This window comes from Candida tropicalis (genome assembly GCF_000006335.3).
Source record: "Candida tropicalis MYA-3404 genomic scaffold supercont3.1, whole genome shotgun sequence".
Classification (NCBI taxonomy): Eukaryota; Fungi; Ascomycota; class Pichiomycetes; order Serinales; family Debaryomycetaceae; genus Candida; species Candida tropicalis.
In genome coordinates this window covers 1-13,820 of record NW_003020038.1, presented here as the reverse complement: position 1 = coordinate 13,820, position 13,820 = coordinate 1, and the positions used below count along the sequence as shown (strand labels likewise).

At 38.0% G+C, this 13,820-nt stretch overlaps 6 protein-coding genes across 6 annotated transcripts; 3 read left to right on the top strand and 3 right to left on the bottom strand. All coding sequences in view use genetic code 12, as the record gives it.

The window, feature by feature from the left end:
* Window positions 1-182: 182 nt before the first annotated feature.
* PTC7 (type 2C protein phosphatase) lies at window positions 183-1,289 on the top strand (the record flags this gene model as incomplete). The annotated part of the gene is made up of 1 exon (XM_002545179.1): window positions 183-1,289. The coding sequence occupies one exon, from the start codon at window positions 183-185 to the stop codon at window positions 1,287-1,289; it is 1,107 nt and encodes a 368-aa protein (XP_002545225.1).
* A 158-nt stretch (window positions 1,290-1,447) lies between these two features.
* Window positions 1,448-5,461, top strand: CTRG_00005 (ubiquitin-protein ligase; the record flags this gene model as incomplete). The annotated part of the gene is made up of 1 exon (XM_002545178.1): window positions 1,448-5,461. The coding sequence occupies one exon, from the start codon at window positions 1,448-1,450 to the stop codon at window positions 5,459-5,461; it is 4,014 nt and encodes a 1,337-aa protein (XP_002545224.1).
* A 113-nt stretch (window positions 5,462-5,574) lies between these two features.
* On the bottom strand, window positions 5,575-7,029 carry MEP2 (ammonium permease; the record flags this gene model as incomplete). Its single annotated transcript, XM_002545177.1, has 1 exon — window positions 5,575-7,029. One exon carries the CDS (start codon window positions 7,027-7,029, stop codon window positions 5,575-5,577), a length of 1,455 nt encoding a protein of 484 aa, XP_002545223.1.
* Window positions 7,030-7,941: 912 nt separating this feature from the next.
* CTRG_00003 (uncharacterized protein) lies at window positions 7,942-10,248 on the top strand (the record flags this gene model as incomplete). Its single annotated transcript, XM_002545176.1, has 1 exon — window positions 7,942-10,248. The coding sequence occupies one exon, from the start codon at window positions 7,942-7,944 to the stop codon at window positions 10,246-10,248; it is 2,307 nt and encodes a 768-aa protein (XP_002545222.1).
* A 49-nt stretch (window positions 10,249-10,297) lies between these two features.
* CTRG_00002 (uncharacterized protein) lies at window positions 10,298-10,849 on the bottom strand (the record flags this gene model as incomplete). Its single annotated transcript, XM_002545175.1, has 1 exon — window positions 10,298-10,849. One exon carries the CDS (start codon window positions 10,847-10,849, stop codon window positions 10,298-10,300), a length of 552 nt encoding a protein of 183 aa, XP_002545221.1.
* Window positions 10,850-10,964: 115 nt separating this feature from the next.
* On the bottom strand, window positions 10,965-13,304 carry MNR2 (putative Mg(2+) transporter; the record flags this gene model as incomplete). The annotated part of the gene is made up of 1 exon (XM_002545174.1): window positions 10,965-13,304. The coding sequence occupies one exon, from the start codon at window positions 13,302-13,304 to the stop codon at window positions 10,965-10,967; it is 2,340 nt and encodes a 779-aa protein (XP_002545220.1).
* Between the last annotated feature and the right edge of the window lie 516 nt (window positions 13,305-13,820).

Here is a 13,820-nt window from a genome sequence, read left to right as displayed (position 1 = left end):
ATTTCTTGAATGAAGTTTTTCCTAACTTTTTTTGATTGGTTCTCAAAACACGACACGTGACCCGTTGATGTTCCCCGAATATTATTTTATTTCTTTTTTTTTTTTTTTTCCAGAGGCATTTTGTAACCAAAAAAACAAAACACACTGTTTCTAAATTTTTTTTTTTTGTATACTTTTAGGTGATGATATCTTGTAGAGCATTAGGATTTTGTTGTTTCATTTTAATCATTTCAATGCTTTTATCGGTAATTTCCAAGAAGAATACCACATTTGTGGCCCGTCAGTTTTTGAAAGCTGCCACTACAAAATCCTTTAGTTCCTCATCGTCTTCACAATCATCATGGAATAGTTACAGCAAGGGTAGTACCAATAGTTATTCAACTGCATCTTCACCATCAGCAACTGCGTCTGCAGCATCTTTGAACTATGATAGCGCATTAACAACTGTTTCACATTATAACATTGCGGTGGCATTTCAACCTAAAGATCGTGAAGAATCAAATATGTTCAAGAGGAAGCAACGGAGTGCCTCTTTGGATTCACCATCGGGTGAAGACAATTTGTTTGTTTCAAAAGAAGTTGCTGGATCAATAGCAGTTGGTGTGGCCGATGGAGTTGGGGGCTGGTCCGAAGCAGGATACGATTCATCAGCAATTTCTCGTGAGTTATGTGCATCAATCAAGAGTCAATTTGAAGGCGATAGTGGAAAAACACCAAAGGAATTGTTATCATCAGCTTTCAAAGATGTTTTGGCTTCTTCAAAAGTAGAAATTGGAGGTACCACTGCTTGTTTGGGAGTTTTAACCGCAGATTTGAAATTGCATGTTGCCAATCTTGGAGACTCATGGTGTGGTTTATTTAGAGATTCAAAGTTGATCAATGAAACCAATTTCCAAACCCACAATTTCAACACACCTTACCAGTTGGCCAAAATACCCAAAGAAATTGTCAGAAAAGCAGAAATAGAGGGTCGTAGATACATTATTGACTCTCCGACATCTGCAGATGAATATACTTGGGACTTGCGTTCAGGTGATATTGTGATGTTTGCCACTGATGGTGTCACAGATAACGTGATACCTCAAGATATGGAATTGTTTTTAAAAGATAACGAAAAGAATTCAAGATTAGATGAAGTTGCCAGTAAATTTGTCAAGGAAGTTGTCAGAGTCAGCAAAGACAGCAATTTTCCAAGTGCATTCGCTCAAGAGTTGTCAAGATTAACTGGTCAAAAGTACCTCGGAGGGAAAGAAGATGACATAACAGTGGTGATGATAAAAGTTAAATAGACATTATGTAATACACACAAAAGTAGAAAGCATCTTTTCCAGTCGTGCGAGAGCAACTGAAAATAAAATAAAATAATAAAAAAGAAAAAAATGAAAGTAGAAAATTTTTCGTTACTGTTCCTATTTGAATATCTATTTCCAATTGCCAGTCAGAAACAATGTCACTAGACCATATGGGAGATTTAGGATATAATGACTTCCCAGTTTCATTGAACTACATAACTGCACTCCCAGATGTTTCGTTAATTCCAAATCCTGACATTGTTGTCATTTTCAAGTCCTTATCAAAAAAAGACCCAAAAACAAAAGAAAAAGCATTACAGGAGTTACTTGGGGTTACTGACGTTGAAGATATGACTATTATCTCATGGATCCAAATGTATCCCAAGCTAGCATTAGACAATTCAAGAGTTGTTCGTCTGTTGTGTCATCAGATTCAAGAGCGGTTTCTATCAATAGTTGGAGGCAAAGCATTTAGTAAATACTTGAAAAGCTCATTGCCTATTTGGTTGATGGGACTTTATGATACAGACAAATCTGTGTCATCCACAGCATTCAAGACATTATCAAGTACATTTGATTCTGAAAAGTTAGAGAAGACATGGATGATTTTCAAAGAACAGATAATCAATTTGATTGCTACGATCATTAATATTGAAACTGAGGAAACCTTGTCCGATAAAAGATACACCAACGAATCTGAGATGACTATGAAATACAACCGTGCATTAATTGGAGCAATAAATATGTTGGCAAAGTATCCCCTAGAGCAAGTGAATGTGTTGAACTCTGATCAAGTGTGGGATCACATGAGAACAGATGATTTAGCATTACTTAGAACATTATTGTCGCTCATTATCAGCATGCCAAATGAGGCGATGGAGTCATTGTACAAGTTGATTTCCAAAAAATTCTTCAAGATAAAGCTTAAATCGAGTCAACCGATTATTTATTCCAATGTAATTTTACAGTTTTGGCAAAGTATTCTCAAGATGACGATGTTTGGCATAGACCATAAGTTAAAGAAGAATTTCTGGGACTACGGTGGTAGTAAGGCATCCTCCAAGTTTTACGAGTATTTCAAAGTGGGTTCTTGTAATCTGAGTGGGAAGTATTATGAGTTAGTTAAACAGGTTTTCATCCAATTAAAAGAAATGAATATGGTTATTGATTTCACAAGCCAAGAAGAGTTTGATTTTATTATAGGGGTTTTGATCAAAGAATCTCGTTTCAAAGCCGCTGCATTGGATTGTATTTTCACCGTTATTGAATGTTTCCAAGTCAATACTAATTTCTCTACTATTCTAACCAAGGTTTTACAATTCATGCCGCGAGATAATTCCGAAGTTCTCAAGGTATTATCTGACAACTACAAGGAGGATATGAAGGATTGTTTTGTTATAGAAAAACCGGACCAGGCGATTATGGGCAACTATTTTAAAGTTTTGCGATCTGTTGGATTGACTGACGTACTTGAAGATATTGTCAGGCTGGCTGTTGAAGAAGCGTCATTCGATATAATTGCTTTGTACATACAACAAGAATCCCACCCTATCCCTGAAGTGCAAGAGTTTTTGCTGGAGTTACCTTCATATCTCGAAGAGGACCATATTGATCCAGTACTCAATTTATTCTTTACCGCTAAGCTGGCAGAAATTCCAGTAAATGACTTTTTCTTCAAGCTTTCAATTGTCAAACCCGATCTTGTTGATTCCTTCTTACAAAAACTCGACCTAGCGGTTAATAAACAAGATCACCCTGATATTTATTCGTATCTAGTGGAAGTATCGAAAAGAGGGGTCAATGAAACTGTGATAAGGCTTTGTAAAGATAAGGATATTTTGCTGAACATGGATTTGACTGTGGATATCATTAACAAGTATAATCTTTTATCCACTATCATAGATCAAGACATATCACTGGTGATGCAATCTGCGTGGAGTAGTTTGAATCAGCAATTTTTATTCGAATTGAAGCAGCACCAAGATAAGTATGTTACTTCCATGATGAGGTATCTTAAATCAACAACCACAGAAACAGATTTACTGGACTTTTATGAGTTTGTCAAAGATGGACCATTACCAAACTTTGATGAAGAGCTTCAACGGTCAATGGAACAAATTGACAAAAGTACTGTGGCAGTTTCTAATCCATTAGCCCTGATGGTATATTTGTGTCACTCCACGCCTGGTAGCATCAACGATTTTATTCCGGTGATTGGTAATCTCTTAACCCATGAAAGCAATGTTTCCCAGTTGATGTTGCTCGTCAGGGAATACATTGCGGATTATCTTTTAATTAAAGAAAATCCATCGGAACCAGTGGTTGATGTATTGTCCAAGTTGGAAGGTAGGATTGCTGTTCATTTCAATCAGTACACTTTTGCGGAGCTTATTGACAGTGAGGGTCCATTGCAATCTTGTTTTGTTCTTGCTGAGGGTAATGATGTTCAAGCGTTTTACGCTGCCAGGATAATCAAACGAGCCCTTGAAAACTCTGTTGAACTGGAGTCAGTACTCGATTATGAAATCAAAACCAGTCTTGTCAAGACACCTTTGAAGTTTGCTGGGATCATCAATGGGGTGTTGAAATTCATTACCAAGTATGATCGTCTTAAAAACTACATATTCTCAGAGATTTTGTCGGTTAAAAAGGAAGAACAAATAATGAGTGATGGGTTGACTTGGGTATCATTATGTTTGGCGTTTATGCAAACTGGGGAAAGTAGTTTCCCCATCCATAAACTTACTATGGTTTTCAACTTGATGAACGATTGGTTAGATTCAACACTTGCATATGATGACGAGTTTATCGACATGCGTGTTCAGTTGGTTAGATTTTTGGGGTACATCAATCAATCAGATTTGCCTGATGTTTATTATGAATTGACAGAAAAGCTCATTGAGAATAACCTTGAAATAATCCAGCTCCAACCAGAGAGATTGGATTTGCTTTATTACACTTTGAAATTTATAAAACAAGGGTTTGATCAAGAGTTGTTGGATATTTTCTTGGATTTTACTCCTAAGGAAAACCAGGCCAGTGTTTTGGTTCAAGATACTTTGCATCGTGCATTGCAGAGACGTGAAGTCAAACCTAGAAAGGAACAGGTCATGGAGATTTTCAGCAAGTCTAAACTGGTTGATACACAAAGAATGTGTGCTTGGTATTTGTTCAAGATCATTTTAGCTGACCAACTGGATTTTGTCGTTGAGTATCAATTATCTAAGGACGACAAACAAGCAGAAATCTCTAGTGGTTTCATGAACATGATCAACGACAAGAATTTCGACATAACCCGATATTTATGGACATGGTATCTCATTTTCCTGCATTTTGAAGATGTAACTTTGAAAATCAAGAGTGATTATGTCAACCAAATATCACACGACCTTTTGATTCTCCTTGATTTTATTTTTGATTATTTACAATTTGATGAGAAATTTTTCAGCACTTTGATTGTTGGAGAGGAGAACATTATTCCACAGTATGATTTGATTGAAACAAGCAAGCTGGAACCATTGGATTATGAGTTGAAGTACCTTGCGGTTAATATTTACTACAAGTGTGTGCAATATTGTGGATCACAAGTACAACTTTGGTTTAAAGAAATCAGAGACAAGCAGTTTAAGAACAAAGTTGAGAAGTTCACCATTAACTATGTATCACCGATATTGATATCACATGTCCTTGATCAGGTAACAAAGGAAAAAGATAGAATCCAAGGTAGCGATGAGAATATGAAAATAAAAGTTAATCTTGTTGCCAAAGAAATTAGATTGACTTATTTAATTGACGACCAAAAGATGGAGATGGTTGTACGAGTTCCAAGCAACTACCCGTTGGACAATGTTACCGTGGATGGACCACTTCGATTGGGTGTGAAGGAAAATCAATGGAAAGCATGGTTATTGGCATCTCGAAGAGTTATCTCATTTGGTTCAATTGTGGAGGCAATCGAGTTATTCTGCAAGAATGTTAATTTACATTTCTCTGGATTTGAAGATTGTGCAATTTGTTATTCTATTCTTCACCAAGACACATCTTTACCATCCAAAACATGTCCAACATGTTCTAACAAATTCCATGCTGCATGTCTTTATAAATGGTTCAAGAGTTCAGGAAGTGCAACTTGTCCACTTTGTCGTTCTGCATTCAATTTTAAGAAATGATATATAGGAAAAAAAAAAATAAACGAAATACATTAAGATATAATTACAACTAAAAAAAAGTATGGGAAATAAAGAATAAAAACAAATTAAAGAAGAAAAATTAACTAAACAAATTACACTTTGGCTTCGCCAGATTCGTTGTTACTTGAACCATCTACAACACCATCGATTGCTGCCATTGGCTCGTCATGCTTTTGTTGGACATGAGAACTTCTGATTGGTTCCAAGACGTATGGGTTAGTTTCTGGGTCTTGGTCATCAGCATAGTATGCATATTCTCCAATTTGGGCCAAATCGGTACCCAAGGCTTCTTCATCTTCATGAAGTCTGATTCTCAAGAATGGAACTCTATCCATAGCCAACAAGATGATGGAGGTGACAACAAATGACCAGGCGGCAACAGAAACACTACCGGCCAATTGGTATCCAAGTTGTTTCCAGTGGTGGTTCATCCAACCGCCATCAATTTCGGTACCGTCAATCATCGCAACATAATCAGCAGCAAACAAACCAGTCATAAAGTTACCAACAAAACCACCAATACCGTGCAAAGCCCAGACATCCATACCATCATCAATTTGCAACAAGTCTTTCAAATCAACAGCAAAGTTACAGATGATAGCTGGAACAATACCAAAGATAATTGAAGTATAGACTGGGACAAAACCAGCAGCTGGAGTAATACCCACAAGACCAGCAATGGCACCCATACACAAACCGACGGTGGACCATTTACCCCCAGTTCTGAAGTAATCAACAAACATCCATGTCAAACCACCAGTGGCAGCAGCAAGGTTGGTATTAACACAAGCATACCATGAACGCATTGATGAGTTACCAGTAGAACCACCATTGAACCCGTACCATCCAAACCAAAGGAAAACTGTACCTAAAACAATAGAGGAAACAGAGTGTGGTTTATATTTTGGAACTTTTCCTTTTGCAACAGGATCGTTTCTCTTACCCAACCAAAGTGAATAAGCCAAGGCAGCGAATCCAGAGTTTTCATGGACTGGACCACCACCAGCAAAATCCAAGGCACCCAAGTTGACCAACCAACCGTCACCACCCCAAGTCCAATAGGCAATTGGACAATAGACAACAGTCAACCAGATAAACAAAAACACCATCATTGGACCCAATCTTGCACGTTCACAACCTGCACCTGCCATCAAAATGGCGGTGACAGCAGCAAACATACCTTGGTATAAACAGAACAAAATATCTGGCAAGGTAGTCACGATAGATGGAGCACCTAAAACTTCTTTAAGACAAAAGTTTTGTAAAGTTCCCAAGAATTTAGACCCATTATGGGCAAACACCAACGAGTAACCCCACCAGAACCATTGGAAGGCAGCTACACATGCAGCCATCAAAGCAGCCCACATCAATGACAATGCGTGCTTCTTACGCGAAATACCTGAATACAAGAGACCAACACCTGGAATCATGATCCACACCAAAACACTTGCTGTTCCAATCCATACCATATCGGCACGATCGAATTGGTCATTTAAGTCGACTTTGAAAACATCACCTCCAGTACCAGAATCTGTGAAGTTTGACATATTTTTATTTTTGGTTGTAGATAAGTTAAATTACTTTTGATGAGATAAACAAAAAGATTCAAAACCAGAATCCAATTCCAATTCCAATGGGAATCGAGTGCTTATATATTGCCATCTCTCGTATTGCAAGGATTTGTAACGTTTTAGTTATCTATATTTGAATCATCGTTCGTAGTTTTATCATCCAATAGAATCCCAGTTGTGATTATCCTCATACAATGAAGCCCAAGAAAATTGTACAAACTAAAACTTGATTGAAACCCTAAAGTGTACACAAAACCGAGAATTGAAAAATTAATAGATAAGCTGTATGCAGGAATACCTCAATATCGCCGATCTTTAGAGCCAATGAAATTCAAAAATTCTAAACGATTTCATGTGAGAGAGAGCGAGAGAGAGAGAGACGATAATGTTTGATGAGTTAATCTCTAAAGCGTATGCATATCTACACATTGCTTTCTTGCACGTCTGACATGTACGTCATTTAAAACAACATAATTGCCCCACGCACTTCTCCCATCACGAGCTACTTCGTTTAAACGTTACCATTGGCTGATTGTGTTATCAAGATCCAAGAAAAATATAAAAAAAAATACTCTTAACTAAATAACAATTATAAGGCTGGATGTTGTTCTCTCCACCTTGAGGAGTAGAGTTGAGGAGTAGGGTTTGTTTTGTGGTTAATAAGTTTAATTTGCAACCTAGGAGTGATGATGGTTTTAACATCGCATCACGTGACGGGCGTGTATCTGTGAACAAAAAAGATCATGAGAATATGCGAAATTTTCGCTTTTTTTTTCCATTCAATCCGAGAATGCCAATTGGGGAGGAGACAAAACTTTGGAAAAACAACAAAACCAAAACGGTGGAGAATATAATATTGAAGCTTTTATTTTTGCCGCTATAACGATAATGACAGATCAAGACTTTAACTACGCAACTACAATCTTAACGTCTAAGACGCCGGTCCAGGCTGCAGCTATTATCCCTAATGTTCTTACTGGATCTACAGGTGTGAATAAAGATTTGATTGCTTGGTTCAGGCAGTATAGTACCACGTTGGAGAAATACAATCACGGATTGCAGGCATTGATTGATGATGCAAACAAGATTTCTCAACGCAGTAGTATTGGATTCAACAATTTTCCTCGTAATTGGAATTGTTTGCTCAATGCTATCAAGACTGAACATGAAAATAATGAAATTGCTAATAAGAATATCAAATTGGAAATCATTAATCCATTAAGACAATTGATTGAAAAAGACGTAAGAGTTTCGGAGTTGATTGTCAATGGTCAAGAACTTCAAGAGATTAGTAGTAATTTGGACCGTGATGGAGAAATGCAATGGAATTATAAAGCGCCACAAACATTCCAAAACTTGGAAGACTTTAAAAAATTGGAAGTGCAATTGATGTTTGATATTATTTTGAATTTTTTCCAAATTAATAATGGGAAGTTTTCTTCTGATTTGAAGAACAATGAAAATTCAACCAATTACTTGTTGGGTAGCTTCAAGTTTGATACGGAGATGAAGAGTCAATTGGACTATTTGGTCTCAACACAGTTTGCTTCTCCTCCAAGCCATAATGGTCACGGAGCCCCACCTCCACCACACCATCATCTTAAGAACAAGCGTTTAAGTTCATTTGGTAGATCATCCACTGCACCTGTTCCTACAACTCCACTGGCAGAATCTCCCAAGAAACCATCCAAACTAAAATCAAGAGTGGGATCTATTTTTGGTAGAAAGAAAAAGAAGGAAAGCAAATTTACAGGTGGAGAAATCATCCCTGAAGATGGATCAGTTTCTGAAGTGTCTTTACCTCCAACAAGAACAAGAACATCGTCATTGTTGTCACGTAATACATCCACCAGAAGGTCATTTGCTGCTGGTGCACACGGTACAGAAGAAAGAGACGCCCACCCATACCAAAAACAAGTTGAAGAACCAGCAACTCCTTCTCCTCCTCCACCTCCACCACAACCTCCTGTTGAATCAAAGAAAGAACAATTGCCTTCTAAACCGTTACCAGAACCAGTTGAGTCTCCAAATGTGGTAAAGTATAATGACACTGATGATTCATCTACTGAAGAACGCCGAGGTTCATTGCTTCAGAAGCATGATTTAGTAACGCCTCCTGTGACTTCGCCATTCAATTCACAAGCGCCTGCTCCAACGACATTGATTCCGGGTTCAAGACATAGCAGTGATGGCATCTATTCGTTTGAGGCAGGAGATGATGCTAAACCAATTGTCACCACTCCAAGAACAGAACAAAATGGGTTCAATGTAGCTTTACCTGATCCAAACTTGTCTCCTGAAAAATCGCTTGCACCTCCACCACCACCATCAAGAAAAGTGTTGCATCATGAAGAGCCTTCTGTTAGAGACTCAGCCGTGTTCCACAACTTGCCTGCTGCTGCTACTACTACTAGCAGTACTACTTCTGGTCGAGACTCGATTATTGCTCCGCTCGTTAGTCAAGATACTGGTCATACATTAATGAAGAATGATTTCAAGCACCAGAATTTAGCTGCTACCTCTGGATTGAGTTCATCTATTGCCGAAGTGATCAATGTGAGTTTCAAAGATGGTCAATTACAGAAATCACAGGTTGTGGGAGAAATTGCGTTTAATTACAATGGTAATCCGTCTGAACCAATCTTGGTGAATATTCCAAACAAGTTTGACAAAATTCTTGTCAACAAGACGTTTATGGAAGATTTAGGTGAAGGTGATTATAGAATCAATCCTGGTGCCATCACTGCAAAGACTCTTGGTGGGTTGAAGTATCTTGTCAAGCCAACAGAAGTACCGATTATAATCCAACAAATTTGGAAGTTTGAGCCACATCAATCAAGTTTGATGATAAGTATTCGTTCCACCACTCCTTTGACATTGGAGAATTTTGTTGTTTCTGTTGCGTTAAATAGAGATATCCAGGCTACTTCGGCATCTTCTAAGCCACAAGGTACATTTAATGAAGAAAAGAACAGAATTACCTGGAGATACACCGAACCACTCAATTTGAATGGAGAAGAACGACTCATTGCTAGATTTATGACCAATGGTCTTGGTTCTGAACATGAGTCTGGTGTTCAAATAAAATTCCAAGTTAGGGACCCACCTTTTAAGTATGCCAGTATCTATGCTGGTGATCAAGAGATTCCTACTTTTAGAAATATTGTTTCCGGAAGCTACAGTGGACATTCCTAAAACTTGCGTATCTCTGTGTGTGTATATTTGTTTTTAATGTATAACCTTCTTATTCATCTTTACCCTTTTTCTCTTCTGGGGTTAATGTGTCGTATGCCTTTTGTAAATTGGCAACTTGCTTTTTAAATACATCAATATCTTGTTGTTTCAATTCAATCAAATGTTTTAATTTTTCAACTTCAGCAGCATCATCAACGGTGTTTGTTTTGGATTGGCGGAAGAGTTTTTCCTTCAAGACCATCTTTCTAACAATGGTGACAACGGTTCCAATTGCAACTTGCAAATACAAAATGGCTCCACTCAAGTAAAGGTTTCTTTGGGAGTAGAATTTACTGGCCAATCTATCATAGTCAATTCCAGGAAAGTTAGGGTTTTCAATGTCAGCGTATTTTCTTAATCTCTGTACACAGTCTAAAAGTTGCATTCCCATCAAGACAATTGAAAACACGACACCAACTCTGAAATTCTGGTTTTTCTGCAAAGCAAATGTAATATCGACAATTTTTTGTCTAACAACATAAGGCAATGGCAAAACTAAAGTTAGCAAGATTGCCATCGGGCCAATTAAGGTGCAGAACGCCAAGGACATTTGAAGAGACATGGTTGTTTGATAGCAAACGAAAGAAAGTGGCGAGCAGAGTATAAAAAATTTACTCAGCCTGAAATTCGTTATAACCAGACGAACAAGAAAAAAAAAAAAAAAAATTCTGTATATTTCACAAGCCTGTCACTCTGCGAGCGTAGTTATAGGCCACAATACTAAATAATGCCATACCTGCAACAATTCCCCAGAACCATGCCAATCCCTCATAATCTTGTCCGGGGACAATACAGTTCATACCCCATAACCCTGTTACCACGTTGATTGGTAACACAATTGTACCTAATATAGTAATCTTACCCAAAACGTCATTTGTGTCATTATTAACTTTGGTCATGTCAATATTGATTTGTGCCAAATAGTTGGAATGGAATCTTGCCAAAAGCTTCTCATAATGCCCAAGTGCCAGCAACATGGTTACTATATGATCTTGGATATCGCCCAAGTACATACCAATTTCCAGTTGAGCACCTTCCAAATCGTTAAATCTTTTACTGAATGCTTTGATGACATCAGCTTTAGCGGAAAGCAAACGCATTACCAGCATTACTCTTTTTCTGCATTCACCAATACGTCGTAACATATCACCTTTTCTTCTCCAGGCAAGGATTTTAGTTGAGCGGGAACTGCTTGAACTTGAACTGGATTTAGTTAATCTTGGACCTGATTGGGTATCAACCATTGATTTGGAACGTTTTCTCCATATGTGGAAATTTTCTTGTGGAGCAGTTTCATCATCACTATCGTCGTCTGAATCCGAGTCTCCTGAATGCATCTTTAGAATAGCATCTTCAATGGAATTCACTTCTGTTTCTATAGTTTCAATCATTGGTGCAAAAGAATCCGTGATATCATCAATCAAAGCATAGCAGATCCAATCTGATGTAACTGAGAGGTAATCTTTCAACATTCTGGCACGTCGTCTGACATTTATAGGATGAGGTGTTGGTGAAAAATGAAAAGTAATTACCCCAGTTTTGAATACAATGATGTACATGTTTAAAGGCAGCAACTCCCCTTCACGGATTTTCTTGCCATGGGATTTCATTGAAGTGCTTGATTGTTTCTCAATAAAAGATGTCAGTTTCCTCTTGGAGTGGAATAAATTCTTCAATAATCTAAATGGTGAGTGGGATTCAAGCACACTTCCATGGTCAGATCCACTTTCGTACATTTCTTGCAACTTGTTGAGTTTCTTTTCTTGTTCTTTAGCACGTTGTCTTCTCTTCTCATAGACAACATCAAACGAAGTAAAACAAACAAAATAGTATGATTTGAATAGTTCGACTTTTTCTCTAGCCTCGCCGAGGAAAATATCCTCGGTGGTTAACGGATGGATACCAAATGTCTTGGAAAGAACCTTCATTTCTTCTTCTGTCGGGTCAAGCACGTCAAGCCAAAAGGGTTCTCTTCTATCAACACCATCAGCAGGAAGCGGCGTTTCGGGACGTGATTTTGTCAAATGAGGTAAATTGGAAGATGAAATGGAATCTATTTTGGTATGCACTGATGGTGGTTTTGAAACAGAGACAGGGAATAGTTCTTGGAGACTTTCAAGGATCTTGGATTTATCTTCCACCAACCCCAGTATTGTAGGTGCATGAATAGTTTTTGGCAACTCCTCACGGAAATATGTAAATCTGCATACTTCTTTGCCGTCATGTTTAGATACAGGATGGATACTCTGTCTAGAGTGTTCCCAAGGTTGAATTGGAGTGGGACGGATCTTGAATGACTGGTTGACCAGATCCAATGATTCTACTTCATTCACTTTGTAGTTGTTCATTAACGGGGTGTTTTCGGTAGCTGGTTGATCTTCGTCATGAATGATGTCTTTACCAAAATTCACCACTGCTTCCTGTTCTTCATGGAACTCTTCCATTTCCTCTTTGATGTACTCTTCCAATACTTGCAAATCGGGCCAGTTGTTGGTGGTTTTTATATCTTCTCTAAAATCAGGGAAACACACATCGTCTAGTGAGGTTGAATCGCTGGAGTGTTCTGATGAAGGGTTGGACTCGCCAAATTCGGAAATCGAGTATCTTTCATTGTCGGCATCGTCGCGCCAGGGGGTTGTGGCAGCAAGTTGTCGTTGTTCGTTGGCAAATTGGTCCATATCTAAAGTTACGGCTGTAGGGGAAACAGGGTCGTCATTTGACGAGGATTTTCTCAACAACGATTGCAAATTCTTATTTGTCAAAGGTAAACTAGGTTGGTGTTGTGCATGGAAATGAGTGGTTGATCTGCGTCTGGTATTTGCTGGAGAAGAATGGAAATGGGCTAAATCTTTGGAGTTCCTATGATCGATCAATGCTCCTGAATTTACCAAGTGATCAAAACTATTCCCGTTGACATGATTGTTCAAGTTGGTAGATGACGATGATGTTTGTGATTGTTCGTCGTCTGGTACATAGTTTGTAACCGGAAACGACATACGCTTTTTGAATTTACCCATTGGTTGAAGAGAAAGAAAATGGTGATTTTAATTCAATTTAAAGAAAATTTTTTGGACTTAGCAATTTTAGATTACAATACGGCGAGGGTAGCAATCACCTGTAGAAGAAAGAAAAAAAAAAAAAATTTTTTTTCAAGTTTTGCACGATAAATAAGGAGATCTGAAATGTATATTTGTATATGGTATTTATTCTTCATCAGCATCACTGATTTCCTCTTCTTCTTCTTCTTCTTCCTGTTCTGGTTCTGGTTCTGGTTGTGGCTCTGGCTCTTGTTCTGGCTCTGGCTCTGGTTGAGGTTTTGATTTTGGTTTTGGTTCACGTTTCTTTTCTTCAACTTTGACCTTCTTTCTCAGTGGACCGCCATTCAATTCGTCCAATGCGTTCTGTATCTTATTGGTGGCTTCTAATAACTTGTAATATGCATCTTCGGTCAAGGAAATCCCCTTTTTACCTGGACGTTTCACGCCATCTTTGTCAACATAAAACTCTCTGATATCTACCAAATTGACATTATT